Source organism: Bombus pascuorum, chromosome 13, assembly GCF_905332965.1.
Source record: "Bombus pascuorum chromosome 13, iyBomPasc1.1, whole genome shotgun sequence".
Classification (NCBI taxonomy): Eukaryota; Metazoa; Arthropoda; class Insecta; order Hymenoptera; family Apidae; genus Bombus; species Bombus pascuorum.
In genome coordinates this window covers 12,495,244-12,513,707 of record NC_083500.1, presented here as the reverse complement: position 1 = coordinate 12,513,707, position 18,464 = coordinate 12,495,244, and the positions used below count along the sequence as shown (strand labels likewise).

The window sequence follows — 18,464 nt, the reverse complement described above, 5'->3', positions numbered from 1 at the left end:
CGTGATACGAAAAGTCTGTACCACGAAATCGGTTGTGTCGTAATTCACGCGAGCGAAAGAAACTGGAAAGAGAAACAAGAAAGAAAAAAAGAAAAAAGAAAGAAATAAAAGAAGAAGAAGAAGAAGAAGAAGAAGAAGAAGAAGAAGAAAGAAGAAAGAAAAGTGGTTCGGATTCCTATTGGCGGTGAGACCGAATCGGATCCGCGGGGATATATTTACTTAGTTTCCTCGTATCGAAGCTCGCGGACTGTGGCATCGCAGAAGCACGCCGCGATATTTTCTCGAGAACATCTTCTCGGCGTACCGTATGACGTATGCGTATAGTATTATCTGTGTTGCGCGGGTCAAGAACCCCGAGAGACGACGTATCTGCATCTCCTCGCATCGGTGTGCGTGGGCCGCGTTTGCATTTGTGGCCCCGTGACTCTAATGTGTGCGTGGCTGGCTGCTTTGCTTGGCTGCTAGCTGGAGCGCGAGCGCGCGCTCCCGCGCCAACATTCACTCTCTCTCACTCTCCCTCTCTTGCTCGTTCTGTTGCATGCGTGCACATGTAGGTGCGCGTGTGCGTGTGCGTGTGCGTGTGCGTGTGCGTGATCGCGTACGCGTGTTGAAGTACGCGATGTGGTAAGTCAACGTATTCCGATGTGCGTGAACCATGGTCAGTGTATCTCGGTACAGTCGCAGATTCAAACAGTCAGCGAAATTGTCGACGATGTAGCGCGATTTATTGAAAGTCATCCAGTTAAGCCGATACGCAACGTTTTCGTCCGTATCCTGTCGATTCTGACAGGTCTGACATCTGGTCTTTTTTCGTCCTAATCGAGCGACTATCCGCGTCCTTCTTTGTTCATCTTAGTCACGAATACTTGATAGAAATCCTCTCGTTCGAACGTTGGCTCCGGTTTAACGAAATCGCCGAGTCCACGATTTTATAACTCGCGCTAGAAGAGTTTAGACCTTTCGGCGTCGTTAACGGAAAGCGAGACGAAGCGTAGCGAATATACAAGAGATTCCACGTGATCTCGAGGCGAGACGAGACGCGTATTTTTCTCCATTGGTAGAAACTGTTTGAAAGTATTGTCCGGCGTCAGTCGGCCCAAGTGAATGACCCTATTTATCGGCGCATTATGCACTTTTATCGCGGTTGCCTCGTCCCAGTTATTTATCTCTTCCCTCCGCAGCTACGGACGAGAAAAGTCTAACCGAGATCGAGTAAATAAAAATGGAAAACAGAGAGACAGAGAGACAGAGATAGAGAGAGAGAGAGAGAGAGTAGAGAAACAGAGAGAGAGAGAGTAGAGAAACAGAGAGAGAGAGAGAGAGAGAGAGAGAGAGAGAATAGAGAAAGAAAGAGTATCGTTTTATCGATCCGTGTAAACGTATTCTTACCTGCAGCTCGTTGACAAGCTTTTCAGTCAGGCTGGCATCGTGGGAGTCTTGGCTGGTCGCGCCCGGACTTAGCATCGAGTTCTGGGAGTTCTGTTGTTGATTGGCCGACATGTTCATCCCGGCGAGGGCTCCGTTCTGAGCGATACTGCCCGCCATGTTGAGCGCCTGCTGTTGCAGGTTCTGCGTCAAATTTTGAGCCTGTTGTTGCAAATTCTGCGTAAGGTTTTGCGCCGCCTGTTGTTGCAGCGCCTGTTGGCTCAAGCTCTGGCCGAGATTCTGGGTCAAATTCTGCGCCTGTTGCTGCAGCGTTTGCGACAAATTCTGCGCCTGACTTTGGATATTTTGTTGCAGGTTCTGGCTGGCCTGGCTCAAGTTCTGCGGCTGATTGAGCAACTGTTGCTGCTGTTGGGGAGACAGACTCGGGGTCAGACTTTGCGCGAGATTGTGCTGCAGAGTTTGTCCTAGGTTCTGTTGCATGTTCTGCGTCAAGGCTTGAGTCAACGCCTGCCCCAGGTTCTGATTGAGAGCCTGAGCCGCCTGGACCGCTTGAACGGCCAACGACGGACTCGAGGCTTGGGACATGCTTTGTTGTGCTTGCGCGAGACTGTGAAGGCTCTGTGCCATGCTGGACGTGATGGCGCCCTGATGGTCGGCCTGCGGCGAGGGCGTCGTCGGTGCCGGCGAAGACTGATGCTGCGCTCCTTGAGCCGTTTGTTGGCCCATGGACATCGCGTGCTGTTGTTGTTGCTGCATCTGCTGTTGCGGACTGGCGGTCTGTCCTAATGCCGCGTTAGCGGTCTGCTGCACCTGCGAGACGTTCTGTTGTTGTTGTTGTTGCTGCTGTTGCTGTTGTTGTTGCTGTTGCTGCTGCTGCTGCTGACCAAGAGGGCTGTGCATCTGTTGCACTTGCTGTTGAGTCGAGTTGGAGATAGGGCTGTGCTGTATGCCCGGCGAATGCTGAGGCGGACCCCGTTGCGGTTGTTGCCAGTAGTCCGACATTTTGAAAACATGCTGTCGCAGCGCGTGAAGATTGGCGGCCGCCGCTGTGACGGCCGAGGCTTGGACCTCCATGGGCTCCGGCTCGTTTTCGAGGTCCGGTTCGGGCGAGCTGCAGGGATCCTCGTCTTCCTCCTCGTCCTCCCTCTCGGTGATGTCCTCGTCGTCCTCGTCGTGGATCCTGACGGATCTGTCAACCTCGGGCCCGGCCGACCCTCCTCCACCAACACCAGCAACACCACCGCCACTTCCACCGCCGCCACTTCCGCCACCGCCACCTCCACCGGCTCCACCGCCACCTCCTCCACCTCCTATCCCACCCCCCGAATCGCCAGAGTGGAGATGATTTCCGGGATGATGCTGATGATGATGATGCTGCTGAAGGTGATGGTGTGGTCGCGAATCTGGATTTTGCCCCTGCTGCTGCTGATGTTGCTGCTGCTGGTGCTGCTGGTGCTGCTGCTGGTGCTGTTGTTGCTGCTGCTGCTGTTGGTGTTGATGGTGATTCTGTTGTTGGTGGTGGTCCAAGCCAAAGTCTGGTTGGGTTTGCGTCTGGGCACGTAGGTCCAGGGCCGCCGTCGCGTCCGAAATTTTGAGGCCTTCGCGAGAAGCCCGGGCTACCCCCTTCCGGCGCAGCTTGCCCGCTTTTTCGCACCCCTTCCGGTAAGCAGCTCGACGGTCGGCACACTTCCGCGCTCGCCGCCGTTCCTTCCTATCTTTCTCTCCGCTGTATCGCGCTCTTCTTAGCCCAGGATCGTCTTAAGGACAACGATCCTCGCTCGACGTGGGCGGCGGGCAACGTCACTTACTCGCCACCTGCTTCGACTTCCCGGGCCTGCTGCTGCTGCTGCTGCTGTTGCTGTTGCTGCTGCTGCTGCTGCTGCTGTTGCTGCCTCCCGCTACTTGGCTCATGAAACTCTTTCCCTCGATACACCTCTTGCCTCTTTTTTTTGCCGCTTCTTCGGCCGTTTCTCACTTTGCCTGGGTACCTCGGCCTCTTGCGCCACTCGGCCTCTTTCCTCACTTGTCTCGTCGTTGGCTCCTCTCCGGTCTTCTTCGTCTTATTCGCAAGCACCACCGATCCGTTGTTCTCTCTACGATCGATGGCCCTTCCACTTTTCTCGATCTTTCGAAACCCGTCTCCCGTAACTCGATCACCGATATCGATACCGATAGATCTTTATATCTGTCGCTGATCGTGTACAAGCGTCTCCGCAGTTCGGTGATTCTAGCAGCTTCTTCTTCTCCTTCTTCTTCTTCTTCTTCTTCAGATCCTCCTTCCACTAACGTGCATTAACGTTCTGATACGTACGTGTTTCTTTTACCCGTGTGCGCGCGCGCCCCTTTTAGTGCGTGCGCGCGCGTTTGTGCGTGTGAGTGTGCGTGCGTGCGTGCGTGCGTGCGTGCGTGCGCGCGCGCGCTCGCGTGTGTGTATGTGTGTGCCTGATGAATCGATGCGCGCGCGAATGGACGTCCTCCGTCAGCGGAGAACAGCCTATTTCTTTGTTCTATCTAACTTAAAGTCTATCATACACTTAAGTTCAGGTTAAAATTCAGGATTGCCCAGCCCGGACGGTGTGAACGAGAAGGACAGTCCGTGCAGACGCGAGACTCTCTGTTGTTGGTCGAAGTATCTGTCGTAGAGCCGAGTCTGTGCTGCCGGGTGAGAAATCACGCTTGGCGGATGATACTGCTCGTCCCGCTTTGCCCTGAGTAGTTAGTAGCCCCGTTATGTCGATGTGCGTGTGTGTGCGTGTGTGCGAACGTGCAAGCCCTTTCGTCGTATTGCCGAGGGAAAAGGGACTAGCGCGTCGGCCGTGTGTGATACGTAGTGTGATTTCTTTGAACCGGGACGGCAGTTCTCCTCTGTCGGGATTTCGGTCACTCCGTCTGCACAGCGTGTGTCGAAGACGCTGTGGCTGGCATCCGCCGCTACCGATCGTCGATTCTCCTTTCGTTACAGCTTTAGCGGTACCCGCGTCCTCTCCTATACGATCCTTCGTCCTGTTTGTTTCGCGTCTGTTCACACGACTCCTCCTCGAAATGCGACTCTAGGGTTTTTAACTCTTTAAAAGGAATTCTATTCGATTATCGATTAACCGCTCGTCGTTACCGATATCGTCGATGGTAGTTGTGGTTGCTTCTTATTATCGTTTAGCTTTAATAATATTGCACTTAGGTACACTCGTTTTTTGAACACACTGAAATATATGTTATGCGGCGCGAGGTTCTCTCTAACGAGCTTCTTCTCTTCTTTCTTCCTTTCCTTCGTTCTTGCTCTACCGACTTCTTGCTTTCCAAATCTATCCTTATCCCGGATCTTCTCTCTCTTCTTCTTCTCCTTCTCCTTCTCCTTCTCTTTCTTCTTTTCCTTTTTCTTCTTCCTCTTCTCCTCCTCCTCCTTCTCCCGCTTCTGCTCCTGCTTTTGCTCCTTCTTCTTCTTCTTCTTCTTCTTCTTAATATTATTCTCCTTCTTGATTCACCTTTCTCTTCTCCTCTGCTTCTCCTCTATCCGCCTTCCTCTTTCCTTTTTCGTTATCGAATCACTTCCGTCGCAACCCCGCTCCTACGCGTCTCGCTTTCGCTCTTCTTTTACTCCTGTGTTCCTCCGCTTCTTCTGCTTTGCTCGTCTTATTCTGCTTCTTCCGCTTTGTCCAGTCTTCCTCTCCTGCGCGGGAATCTCTTGCTGCAACGCGTCTCCCGCTCGAAGCTGCAATTCAAAAAGAAAACGCAATTTTTATGCCGACCGTTTCTCACCGCGACGTGCTTCCGATTTAACCGCTACGTCTCTACGACGCGACGACCCGCGCGCTACGTTTCACTCGATCGCCAATCTCTGTCCGATCTATTCGCTAGTTCTAAGCATGCAACCGTAGGCTATCGTTCTTAGATTCGAGGGCTACGGCGTCTGACAACTACGCGTTGAACGCCCTCGTCGAACAGACCGCGCTATCGAGACACACGTTTTGTCTCGTTTTGTTTCACTCGCGACGAAATCGCCGCAATCGCCGCAATCGCCGCAATCGTCGCAATATCCTCCCATCCTTCGTTTTCTAATCGTCGTCAAATTCACGGCGCATGAGTTTCGACGCGTGATGTTTCAATGTTCGTAATCGATGTTTGGTTTTCAACGAGCGGCGAAAGTGGCGAATAGAACGGCGGGGCCGAGGGACATAGTCGTTGGGCAGGAAACGAAGGGATTTCGATATTCGCCGGAACGTCGGACGATTCTGTCGAGAAACGGTAGAAAGGTGTCCGTTTCCCATTCGGATTACTACCGGCGAAGGAAAGAAATTGGAAAATAGCGTGAAGAACGACTTGTCACTTTAACTTGCACTGTCACGAACTGTTATCGGCCTGTTACGAACGATTCGTCGGAGTAGTTTGACGAGAACACGTGTGCCGGGAGACACGGTGGCGTTTCGCCGTCGCGTCGCGCATTGCAGGCGATCGCTCGTAAAAAGGGAATTCGTTGGTAAAAAGAATCGTTTGATCCTCGATAAACTAACGCATTTTGATAAAATAATTGGGGTCGTGTCGTCTTGTTTGAAGAAGCAGCCGGTTGCGAGAGGGATGCGTGGGAAGAGAGGATCACCGCGGTATTTAATTATGTCATTCTGCGTCGCGTATCCGACCAACACTCGTGTTTTTCACGTGGAAACAGCAGCGAAACACCGATCTTTTTCGTGGTTTGAATCATCCATCCATTAGCGAATCAACGAATCCTTTGCACGTTTCACTCGCGTTTATCGAAATTAATTAACTCGATAAAAACATGCCGCACGCGATTACGAACGCGATTGACTAAAATTTTCTAGCACGTTTCTCGGTCGGCCACTACGAACGGTTGTGCGGTGTTACGAACAGAGGCCAGAGAGATGCCCGTTTCCAACGTTGTCGCGACACAACGAGATACTTTTGACATAGGCGCGTCTTTTTACGACGTCTTGTAAACTCGACGACGATTCAGCGTCTAGGGAGACTGGTACAGCGGATGGTAAAATCCGTCGCGTTTGTCGGCGCACGACGACAGTCCGCTCATCACCTTCCAAACAGTCATCGGCATCGTTCGCGGCATCGACAGGCTCTTTCGTCATCGACGCGTTTTCCGACCGTCGGACGATATCGTCGCATCTCCGCGAACGAATCGGTCGAAAGTTTCAAGATGTTGTTCGGCGATCATCGAGCCAACACCTCGTCCGAGCAACTCGTCGACGCGGCTGTTTTCCTTCGTTTAGCCGCATCTTAACAAGGCACTCCATCGCATCGCGCACCAGCCTGATACCGGGATTAAGAAATGATCGAGCCGTCCACGAACGCGACGAAACACTGCAGACGACGATGACGTGTACCGGGCATGTCAGGCAAGTGGAATGGAGGGGGTGGATCAGCCAGCGGTGGTTGGCCGAAAGAGGGGAAAACTGACTAAAATCACGATGGAAAAAATAAACGATCGTCAGATCTCACGAGCACGTATTCTCATCTGCGTCGGGGGAGGGGGTTAGGAAACGTTGATCACTGTTTTTCCAAGTCCAACATGCGGGCTCGTGCACTGAGCGTCGAACGGCCGAAGAAGAGGAGATCACGTAATCGAAGGAAAATCCAAGATTCCTTACGTTCCGTTCGGATCGGACGTGATTTCTCGGCGAGAGAGAAGCGTCGTATCGATGATAGCAGCGATCGTGGAAAAAAGAAAAAAAAACGAGGATCGTGTGTAAACGCACTTGGGCCGCTTCTCTCCTCGGAGTTGGAGCGTCGTGAGAGTGTCCGTCAGGCAAGACGATGCGTTGTTCCAGTATCCGGTTGCAGTCACGAAGACGCAGAAACACCACGACGACGGTAACGATAACGATAGCGACGATCTCGAAGACGACGATGACAACGATGATTCACGACGACGACGACGACGACGACTCACGACGACGACGACGACGACGTCGACGACTCACGATGACGACGACTCACGATGACGACGACTCAGGACGACGACGACGACGACGACGACGAGTCACGAAGACGAGTCACGAAGACGATGACAACGGCGCGTGTACGATGAAGGAAAAAGCTCTCTCCTCTTCCGCGTTCTCGAGTCCTTGACGGAGGAGGAACCGAAACTGACTCGGGTCTGCGGCTCGCGAGAAACGCTAAGTCCTTCTCCGTCGGGGGCCGGTGGTGGCGCGCTTCTCAGACCGCGTGCGTCTGACTAAAAGCCACCCCCTCGTGCCTTAAAGAACGCGTGTTCGGGTAGGGGCGTTGTCTTAGGTGGTGCGCGGTCGCGAAATTTCTGGCTGCCTCCGATTGCCTTTGCCGGCTCCGTTTTCCGCCTAAGAGACTCGCGAGCCAGGGTCCTTAGGACCTGGGCCCCGGCCCAGGTCACCCTCGACCGACGTTCGACCCTTGACCGGTACTCCCACGACCAAAATCTACCTCCGAGAGGACGAAAAACTGAGCCTGCCCTAGGACAGCAGTTTTCAAGCCACCCCTCTTTTCCTTTGCCCCCACCAAACAGCTTACGACGAGGCGCGCGCTCTGTCTCCCCCTTTTCCTCGACACTCTGTTCGGCCACCCCTCGCGCCCTGCTCCTTCTGCACAAGCTCCTCGTCGTGGGTGGGGGACACTCGGCTGCCGACTCCGCCGACGTCTCCGACGGGGGTAGCTTTTCTAAGGGGTGAGAAAGAGAGTGGGGCGAGTGTTTCTCTCTTTTTCCCTTTGCCTCTTTTTCACCTTACCTTCTTCCCTCCACCGATCTATCCCTATCCTTCCCTTTCTCGTCGCCGTTTCCGTTTCTCCGCCGTGCCTCCTCTATCTAGCCTCCCTCTCGAGAAAAGCCTGCGGAAACGCAGGACGCAAGAACTCTGACCGATCATCCTCGTCTCGCTGTACCTGAATCGCCGATGCTGCTCTTCTCCCTCCGGCCCTGACGCGGCCCCACGCGTTCCTACGGCAACATAAACACGGCGCCTACTTTTCTTCCAAAGTTCGTCCAAGATCGCCCTTGAAAGTACCATCCGAAGCTCGTGAGATGTAACTGGAACGCGTCGCGCGATATGTCGCCTGTCCTTGCTGTTTCTTTTTCGTTCCCCTTTAACCTCAGCGCCTAAATCTTATTGTATATACAACGGTGCGAACGTTACGACACGATGAGTTCGACTGACCGAAAAATTCTTGTCGAGGGCTCGTGTAACGGGGGAGGGTGGGAGGGTGGGAGGGGGGTGGTAGTGTAGCTGCAGTCTGAGGTACGCGTAAAAAGAAGGGGACCGTCGTATAAAAATGGCCTCCTCCCTTATGCTTCGTATGGCCACACACGCGTGACTAACCAGAACGAGGGGGAGTGAAACGCGCTTTCTTTTTTATCCTTTGCCGCTAGCTCTCCTAACCCCTCGAATCGGATTTTTCCTCGTCGACCGGAAAGTTTTTGCGCCACATGTCTTTCTCATCCTAACGCGTTGTAGCGTAGCTGGCACGGACGCTACGTCGTCGTGGCCGTTAGTCGAGCGCGCGCTGCGTTACGTGCTATAAATTCTGACAATTAGCCGCGATGGAGGGTAGTTTGTTTCCGTCTCGCGGAGATCTCGATCGAATGATGGATCGTCGACCTCGAGCAGGACGTCGACTTTTCAACGGAGGCGCCGATGTTCGTTTCGTGGCCGAGGCTGGTCGATGGTCATCCTGCTCGTCTTACGCACCCTCCTCGTCAAATAGACGATCCCTTCCCTTCCTCGTCTAACGTGTCCGCCCCCCCCACCATCGTGCAAGCTTTCCATCCCTTCCTGCCACGGCAACGTCTTTCCCCTCTACTCTCGTTCTTCTCCTCTTTCTGGCTGTCACTTACTCCCGCGCGAAACACCCTCCACCCTCCGTCAGTCTGTCCTTTCCTCTGCCCGCTTTTCCCTTCCTTCGTTCGGCCGCTTTCGCCCCCACCAACGGCCGGCGATCCCCACGCGTAGCATTTTTACGTCGGTCTCGTCCTTTTTTCCACGTGGCGTACACGTGGAAGTGTGAGTCCAGGGGGCGGAGAAGCTCACCCTCGTTTTTTTCCGCTCCAACCCCACGGCCGCGTGCTGCGTCGCCTCGTACACTGCGTCCACCCTATCCTATACCGTTCACCGTCTGGAGATAACCACGAGACGCTTTCTACACGCTTCAGGTGGACGAAAGTTGCCGCAAGAAAGTAGCCCGTCCGTGGATTCTTCGTTGGCCCGTTGCCTTCGTCCCCTTTGCTACCCTTGCGCGACACGCACGTGCAAACGCCTAACCGTGCGTGAAGATTCGTGCTCGATGGACCTCGAGCTTTCCTTCTCGCGCGAGTTCAAAGAGTTTGAGAGTGCGATGGAGAGAGAGAGAGAGAGAGAGAGAGAGAGAGAGAGAGAAAAGGGAGATAGAGAGGGCGATGTCGCGGATCGCCTAACCTTTTCGTTTCGTCGTCGTCGTCGTCGTCGTCGTCGTCGTCGTAGTCGAGAGTAGAAGAGAGAAGAGGAGAGAAGACGATCGAACCAGTTCAATGGAGAAACGTTCGTGTTTTGGAAACGTCGACACGTGCCACTCGATCTATCTGCCGGCGAATCTGACAGATGTCCGTAACCGTACGTACGAGCATTTTTCCATCGGGCATCTGCATAAACACGCAAAATTGTGGCGCGGGGGTGTGTACGAAACGAGGGGGCGGCCCTGTACCACGATCGCGATCGAACTTCCGGTCGCGACAGCCTGTTACCGACGTAGGAATTTCGGCGAGGTTGCGAAAGAGAAAGTACGTACGGTTTCTCTCCCTCGCGTTTCGTAACGTACAACAACGTACAACAACGTACAACAACGTTCGATCTACAAATCGTTCCACATTCCTCGTAAGAGGAATCGTTGACGAGTCTCGCGAAACGAACGACCAATAGCGTGAAGCAGGCTCTCACCCGGAGGAAGCGCCCTATCTACTAATTCCCCGTTTACTAACCGATGAGAGCTATCTACGATCAGAATAACCGGGCGGGTAGACCGCGGGTTACCCGGCGATATTTTTCAAGTAGCCCGCAAACTTTTACGACGGGAAAAATACGCACGAATTTATGGACTAAGGCGATATGTGGACGCTGGGAGGGGGAGACCGGGCATTGGGCAATCGAGGCTCGTTTTAAATTACAAATGAACCGGCGGCAGGGTAAAAACAGGTGAGAGTCGAGGCTCTTTTGCGAAGGGTGGGTGGATCGCGAGCTGCATGCGCACATATGCACCGGATAGCGTTCGCACGGGCCGTTCGAGAGAACGAGCGAGCGAGCGAGCGAGCGAGCGAACGAACGAACGAGCGAACGAACGAACGAACGAACGACCAATTGCACCTACGTACGTGCACACGTTCATGTAACATTTTAGATCCCAATCCCGATCCCGATTCCCCCTGATCCCGATCGGCAGCTGGAGCCTCGACGAGCCAGCCGACACAGAAGGATACTCGAGTCGGTGCATACGACGACGTGCACGTGTACTTGCATCTTGGCGGCCAGTTGTTGTGCCGCGCCGCGCCGCGCCGCGACTCTCCTTCTCTCTTTCATTCGTCTCGTTTTCAATCGTCCCACCTTTCTTCCCCCTTTTCTCTCTCTCTCTCTCTCTCGCTCTGTGTGTGTGCGTGAATCAACTCGATCGACTCCCCTGATAGAAACGACCGGCCTCCGCGTAGGAAGACATTTGTCTTCTGGCCCTGATCTTGCCTTCTTTCTTTCGATTGTCCGCCTTCTCGGCCAAAACGAGACCCTCGACCTGCTCTCCGTTCAACCGCCTCCGATGCCAACCGCGTTTTCTCGATACAATTTGAATATCTTACGCGTACAGACTTGACTTTGTCAGATCGTACCTTTGCTTCCTGCTGAGCGCATAGAACATTACGGTACGCGTTGTCGTATACTTTGTCTCCTCAATCCGTCACTCTATTAATACAACGTATTAATACAACGTATTGATAGCACGCTAGCACGCTGATAAAGCGAAAAGTTACTTTTTATTACTATACGCGTATAATTACATCATCAGCTTGTGCTTAATGGTGGAACGGAGCATCGAAACGACAGCGAAATTTTGACCGCTGTTCGTGTGAAGTAGCCTCGTCGCCGATTCATCCCCTCGAGAGGAAACTACCCCGTGACGAAGTGACGCCTGGTGGCGGGCCAACGAACCAGGTCCGAACGAATACAGAAAAGGGTGACTCGTTCTCTTAGGTTTCTGTCTGTGCTAACCGTTTGGCGTCGCGCGAGATTATCGATCCGATTGCTTCGCAAGTGCGCGATCCGTGCTCGATCCGCGCAAGCAGAATGAAAATATAATATTTCTCGAAGAAAGCGACGCGCCTGTCTGAACATTGGTAACAATTGGAACAATTGGAACAATTGGTAAGCGGAAAACAGGTTCGACGCCGGATATGAATCGCTAGAGATAAACACGATCGAAATGGAAACGACGAAACAACGAAACGACGAGACGGTGGATAAAACGTAACGCAAAGTATCGAAACTGCAATCCGGATTAAGAATTCTAACGGTAGCTGTGCTCGCCAGTAGGATGAAATGAGCGACGCGTCCGGCGCATTACGCAATGAAAGAAACAAATGAAGCTTAATAGAAAAACTGCCCGCGCTAGAAAAACCATTCCATCGTGCGTTTAGTACAGCTGCGGCAGAAAGTGCGCTCGCGTTTCTACACCCTTCGCCCGATCGTCGTTCGAGATTTCCTCGAGAGAGGAAAAACGAACGTTTCCGTCGATCGAACTTCTCCCTGTTCTCCGATAATTATCGCTTAGTCGCCGAAAAGTAAATTCCAGCTCGATCACGCGGAAAAGAGGAGAGGCCACGCAGCAGCGATTCATCCACCGGATGTTCTGTCATCCATGAATCTCGTCATCCTAGGATCATTATAGAGAGCGAGGGAAATGTGGCGAATTTGTCCGAGTTGTTTGCACAAGCGTCCCGTTATTGACAATGATCGAGAAAATCCGCGCGTCGATGTACCGAACGTCGATTCGACGCACATCGTTTTCGCTCACACACGCCTCGACAGAGCTATGAATTTCGTAGAATCGAAAAAGAAGAGAGAAAAAGGGGAGAGGGAAAAAAGAGAGAAAAAACGGACAGAGGGACACGTATCGGCGTTGACGCGTCGATCGAAGATAAAAGAATCGCGGTGCCGTGGCGCGATGGTGCGAGCGCGAGATCGATTTTTCGATTCGCGAACGGCAAGGACGCTCGATTTCCTATTAATTCATTCTGACGGAAAATCGCGGGTGTACCGAGGCGCGTGTTCCCGTTCGAGATCAAAGTGTCGAGGAAACTCGAGGCGCGGACACGCCGCAACGAGGCTGTGAAACGCGTCGTTCGCATTTTTCCCGACTGTACACGTACCACCACTGTCGTCGTCTGTGGCTATGTCAATAGGAGCCAATCTAAGTACATATGCACACACAGATGTAATGCAACGCGCGGCGGTGCACGCTCTGTAGACCGTGATGCAATCGTGCCTCGTGCCTCGTGTCTCGCGCGGTTTCGACATTCTCTTTGCCCCGCGTTATGCACAAAGTGCGGCAACGAGTGCCGTGGCATAAAATTGATGCGATTCGATTCACAGACAAACATCGTCCTCCGCTCGATCGTCTCCTCTGCTATCTGGCCTTGCAGCCGGGCCGATCGATTTCGATCGTTGGCGCAGCTCGGACGGACAGAGCGTAGAAGAGAGATGAGAAGCGTTGGATCGCGAGGACGGCTGCTGCCATTTTTCGCGACTCGCCGCGAACGAACACGGAGATAAGATAAGAGAACGCGGATCCAGGATCAAGGTGACGAAGATAAGAGCTTGGTCGGAGATCGAACCGTATCACGAGACGACCGACTTGCGGTTGCCGTTGCGGTTGAAAATGCGAGAAGAAACGGCCGAAGATCGGCCAGCGATTGCATTCTGGTCATTCGTCGTCGATGACTGGAGAAGAGAAGCGAAGAGAAGCGAAGAGAAGCGAATAGAGGGAGCAAGTATGGAGAATTCTTGCGATTTAAACAGTAGTTGGAATTGCGACTGCCGTTATTTCGCGGAGGGTGGGATAACAGAGGGGGGGGGTGTAGGCCGTTAATCGCGGCGAATGCGAACGGTCTGGACGGAAATAGCCGGGCGGCCGAGCGATCGCCGAAAGTTGGACGGTTTTTTAGGGGGTCGAAACGCAGCTCGACCGATCGGGAAGGGGAATTTTCCGTGGAAATCATCGACGTGTCCCGGGTCATCGACGAGCTCGAACCCGGAACACGAAACAGACACGCGTGCAAACGCATGTGCACGTACTAGCGGGAATAGGAAGGTGGTAGGCCGGTGTCTCGTATATCGGGGTGGTGGTTCCCGCATAGAACGCCGTGCGACGGCCTCCCATTGGCCTCCCATTGGCCGGTCCGGGGGTGGCTCGCTGCAGTCATCGATTCAGGCAGTCATTGGCTGACTCGGCCCCGGCCGCCATTTTGAATGACTCCGGGATCAATACGCGGGGTGTGGAAAAAAAAAGCATGCAGGCCCGCCACCCTCTCCCTTCTCTCTTGCTTCTCTCTTGCTTCTCTCATGCTTCTCTCGCCCTTCTCTCGCCCTTCTCACGCTTTCTCGCTCTCTTGCTCTCTCGTTAGCTCGCTCTCGCTCTCGCTCACGCTCACCCTAGTTCATGCTACCACCGACACCGAGTTGCATCGCCTCCTCTTTCCACCGAGGGGCACCCTAACGCCTTTCCGCTCCTGTCGACCACCCCCTGCTGGTATTCCCGGCGCAACAACAACGACCATCGACGAACCCAGCCAAATAGGATGATAGACCGATGCGCGTTCCTACACGTAAACCCTGTACAGTCCCGCGCGTTCGTTTTCGCTTGTATGGAACGACCAAGTAGCGGCGGCAGCAGCACCGACCACCCCTTCGCTTGAAAATCATCGAAAAATGAAATAAAGGGGGGAGAAAAAAAAAAAGAAAAAAATGCCTGGCGAAAACGCGCTGCTGCCGATTCCCCGCAACGCGTCACCCACTCGTCGCCACCCATCCCCGTCGTCGTCATTTTCGTTGGTTCGTTGGTTCGTTCGCCAAATGAACGTAACGTTCGCGTGTCGCGCGTTGCTACCTTGCATGCAGCGAGCGGCCGGTTTTCAAGCCACGGCCTCCGGTTGCGAAATAGGAAATTTCAAATCGAAGCCCGGCTCACACCACCTCCTCGTCTTTCGCCTCACCCCGCCGATCATCGGGTACGGCTCCCGGGTCTGCCAGCGGTGCGTCATCGTCGCACGGAAAATAAAATGATTTCGAGCGAGGTCCGCCCGATTCGCAATTTTTCTCGCCGCTCTCCCTCCTCCCCTCGCTCCGCCGAGCTTTTCCCCGTTGGTAGTTCGCATCGGGCCGCGCATTCTCCACTATATTTCTTCGACCAGGTTCTCTGGCCCGGCGATATTCGACGAATACCACTGCTGTTTCCACGATGCCGATTTTCACCACCGTCTCTGGCATTTTCCCCGGGGTAATCGAATATTTTTCCAACCGTTGGCCGATACGATGGCTCGATACCAATTTGTCGGGTCTTGCTAGTGAGACCCGATACGCGTGTCGCGGCCAGCAGTTAACAACTTTTTAGCCCGGAACGGCCGGTTCCGTCGATCGTGTACGATCCCGCGAGATACCAGAAACCGTGTACGATATCGTCGTTCGATCCAACACCCGAACCGATTTTCTGCTCGTCAGCCGGACTTTGTTTACTCGTAGAAAGATTCCAAGATCGTGGCGTGTGCAGCGATTCGACGCGAGATCGGCCCAGTCATCGTACCGTTGCATACTACTTAATAATCTGCGAATTATAATGATAATGCCTGTAATGGCAATACTACGGGGCAACAGTAGTGATTACACCGTAGTTGCTATGATTACGGACGATCCGGCGTTTAACCGATTTACTGTAATAAGTGTTGCAGCCGTGGCAAGCGGTGCTGTACGCACGAAAGTATACAATTACGGAGAGGCAACTTTGTGGCGGTCGTTGCTGGGTGTGCCGTTCCGTAAAGGGCTGTCATTATATCGCGAGTGGTAAGACGTTTGGCGAAGAAAGCCCGCGTTCCGGTGATCTATCTATCGGTTGGATCCACGAATCTCGCAATTACGCGAGAGTTTGTTATCGGCGATTAAAACGGACGATGATCGCGTTAGCGGCAAGTTCTCGCGGATACGCGAGGGATAGACGGAGCTTACTCTATCGGCCAGTACCATGCAGCATGCCATGCAAATACGTTTCCGGCGATTCGATTTTCTAGTACTTACGTTTGGAACCGAACTAATTGAAACAAGGACATAAGGCTTCTCTTGGTAGCAACGACTTTTAGATCACATTTTTAGTTATTAAGAATTTTATGGTTTTTTTTCATTTTTCGCTTTTAAAATTTACGTTTAAAATCTAAAGTTTCTCAAAACTTGTTAAAAATATACTTTAGTCATATCTTTACAATTTACTTTGTTAGGCGTCTAAAGTGTTTTTTTGTTATTTTTTTTTTTTATTATTCTTTTTCCCCCCTGTGTGTTTCTTCTGTTTCTTGCTTGTTCCTTCGACAGTGTAGGTATACTCTTCTTTCTTAAGGCAATGCTTTTTTTTTTTTTTTTGTTTAATTTCGTTTCTTCTCTTTTTTTGTGCTTTTTTGGAATTTTTTTTTTCTTCGTTATCCCTTTTCCTCTTCACCTATTTCCTCTGTTTCTTCTCTTTTTCTTCTTCTTCTTCCGTTTGTTCGTCGTCTTCTTCTTACTTGTTGAAATTTCGAAATGAGGAACGTTCGAACGAAAGCTTTGTCTAAATAATCAAGTCCGGTTTCGGCAGAAACTTAAGAGGAGTTGTTCAGACTTTGTGTTTCACAGACAGAAATCGGTGCGTGTTTCGAAAACGGTGAAATTAATTTTTCAATGAAATAACTATGACAACACATAACAACACAGTGCGACGCGTCTGAAACAGAAAATATACGCGGGGGGGGGGGGGATCGTTTAGAATCTGAGTCGCCATTCTTTTTTCTTATTTTTTTCTTTTTTTTTTTTTTTTCGTTTTTCAAGTAGATCTACTTCGCGCGATTTACGATCGGGTATCGCGGGTTTCGACGCGGTGTTCGCGGTACACCCCCCGAAGGACCGAGAATCGCGACGAGCAAATACGATAAATCGACGAACGAAGAGACGAACGAACGGTTGGCTTGGACGGACGAACAGTCGGAGAAGGAAAGATTCGGGAAATGGGTGGGAAAGTCGAGACCGGCGTTGCACGCTATAGGACGGATAATGTGTCTGAAAGCTGAAAAATGCAAGACAAGAGAAAGAGAAACGACGAGAGACGAGAGTGATCCTGCTTGGGATCCGCGATCATCGATACATCGTAGGAAGATCGTGGCGTCCGCTGTCCACGTAGGCCCTTATCGACGTAACCCCTTGCATGGGGTTAAGTTGTTAGCCTGGTCGGCGTAAGAGGTTCGAATTTCCCGCGGGACGAAAGGAAAAACCTTGATCGTAAGAAGAGGCCCACGTGACCCGAGGAACGAATGAGCGTCTTTGCTACCCCCGCCGCGGCCACCCCCTTTCCACCCCCTCCAGCTGGTGGTTCCCCTTCTAGGGAGGCGCGCGGCGTCGCTCCTTGCGCGTCGTAGTAAGACGCGTCGGGAGGCTGGTTCTGTCTTTCTCTCTCTGCCGTCGACTCTCGTTGCCAGCCTCTTTCTCTTCCTCGCTCCTCACGCTTTCCCGGACTTTTCTCCCCCACGTGCTTCTCGCGACTCGCCAGTGTCTGCTGGTACGTCGCGGGATGGTGATCTTGGTAGAAAGCAGTCTCCTTCTTTCTCCTTCCTCCTTCCTCCTTCCACCTTCTACCTTCCACCTTCCACCTTCCACCTTTCCCTCTCTCCTTCTATCTCAAACCCTTCTTTCTCCTTCTCATCCTCCTTCTCTTCCTCCTTCTCTTCCCGTCTCTCTCTTTCTTTCTGTCTCTCTATCTCTCCCTGTCTCTCTTGGGTGTTTCACCTCGTCCCGCGCCCTCGTTCCCGACGCAAAGTCGCCTTCGCGAACACGCTCCGATCTCTCTCACCATCGTACGTCCCACGATCAACCGGCCCGCTATTCCCGGTCCTTCTTTCGCCTCGAACGTTACGACGATAACGCGACGCGCCCCCGCGATTCTCCCAAGAGTTGCGGCGACTCAGCTCCGACTCGAACTCCTCTCCCCATGACTAAGGAACACCTCGCGCGCACCGAACACGATTTCTTCGACGATCGCGCAACGAAACGCCGATATTTTAGGAAAATTTCGGTAACCTTTGATAGAGGCATTGCGAGCATCCCCGTGTCTGAGTAGCAACTGCGCCGTGGCCCCGTGCCGGGCACCCCCACCTCACCTCCTCGCCGCCTCTATCACACCACCGAGCCACCAACCCTCTCTCGGACGCGCACCCCTCGACCTCCCCAACAGCCCCGCGGCCCTCCTAGCCTCTCTCTCGCCCCATCGCAGCCCTCTCTGCCGGACCTTGTCCCGTTCTCGACCATCCACCACCCCCTTTGCCCACCCTCGCGACCAGCGCTACTGCCCCATGCGCTGAAGCGCCTCTCTCTGCGCTCTCCTGCGTTTGCGTTTTGCGCTGCGCAAACCCCGCCAGGTGGATAACGACGTGCTCGGCGCCTACGCCGATCATCTCGTCCTCTGCTCTCCCTCTCCCTCTCCTCTTCCTTCTCTGTTCGCCTCTCTTTTCCTCTCGGTCTGCCTCTTGCATCGTTCTCAGCGTGCGCCGTCTTTGGCCACGATCGGCGTTAGGGTTGCATCCGATTTTCCTCGATGAATCACTTTTCAGGCGTGTCCCGTGGCGCGATATACATGGAGGACGAACGACGACCCGCCACGGCCTTGCTTCGCCACTCCGCTCACGCAAAAGAACAGCAATATCTCCGGCAACGTTTGCTCTTTCGAACGTCGCCCGCGTACCTACCCGCCGGCTGCGTTCGTTTTATCGATTATTTCGATTGCTACGCCGGTGATTCGGCTGCAACGGCATTCATGACTCCCAAATTCCTCCCTCGAATTTCATT

The 18,464-nt window shown here is 53.0% G+C and overlaps 2 protein-coding genes across 19 annotated transcripts in view; both read right to left on the bottom strand.

The window, feature by feature from the left end:
• LOC132913209 (zinc finger protein 853-like) overlaps nt 1-4,914 on the bottom strand; it is a 74,774-nt gene extending 69,860 nt beyond the window's left edge. For 16 of the 17 annotated variants that reach the window (XM_060971325.1, XM_060971330.1, XM_060971339.1 and 13 more), the window contains exon 1: nt 1,390-3,138. In XM_060971325.1, the coding sequence (XP_060827308.1) occupies nt 1,390-2,460 (1,071 nt within the window). In that variant the 5' untranslated portion in view covers nt 2,461-3,138. Of the gene's footprint in view, nt 1-1,389 lie in introns of all 17 variants that reach the window. The other variant, XM_060971335.1, reaches the window with a different exon arrangement.
• The window catches only part of LOC132913242 (uncharacterized), a 28,937-nt gene continuing 15,386 nt past the window's right edge, over nt 4,914-18,464 (bottom strand). The window contains exons 2-3 of one of the 2 annotated variants that reach the window (XR_009659346.1): nt 15,681-16,353; nt 4,914-5,095 (exon numbers count right to left, since the gene is read on the bottom strand). Coding sequence is in view for 1 of the 2 variants with exons in the window: in XM_060971412.1 (XP_060827395.1) it covers nt 5,017-5,095 (79 nt within the window). In the remaining variant the exon portion in view is untranslated. The remainder of the gene's footprint in view (nt 5,096-15,680; nt 16,354-18,464) is intronic. The other variant, XM_060971412.1, reaches the window with a different exon arrangement.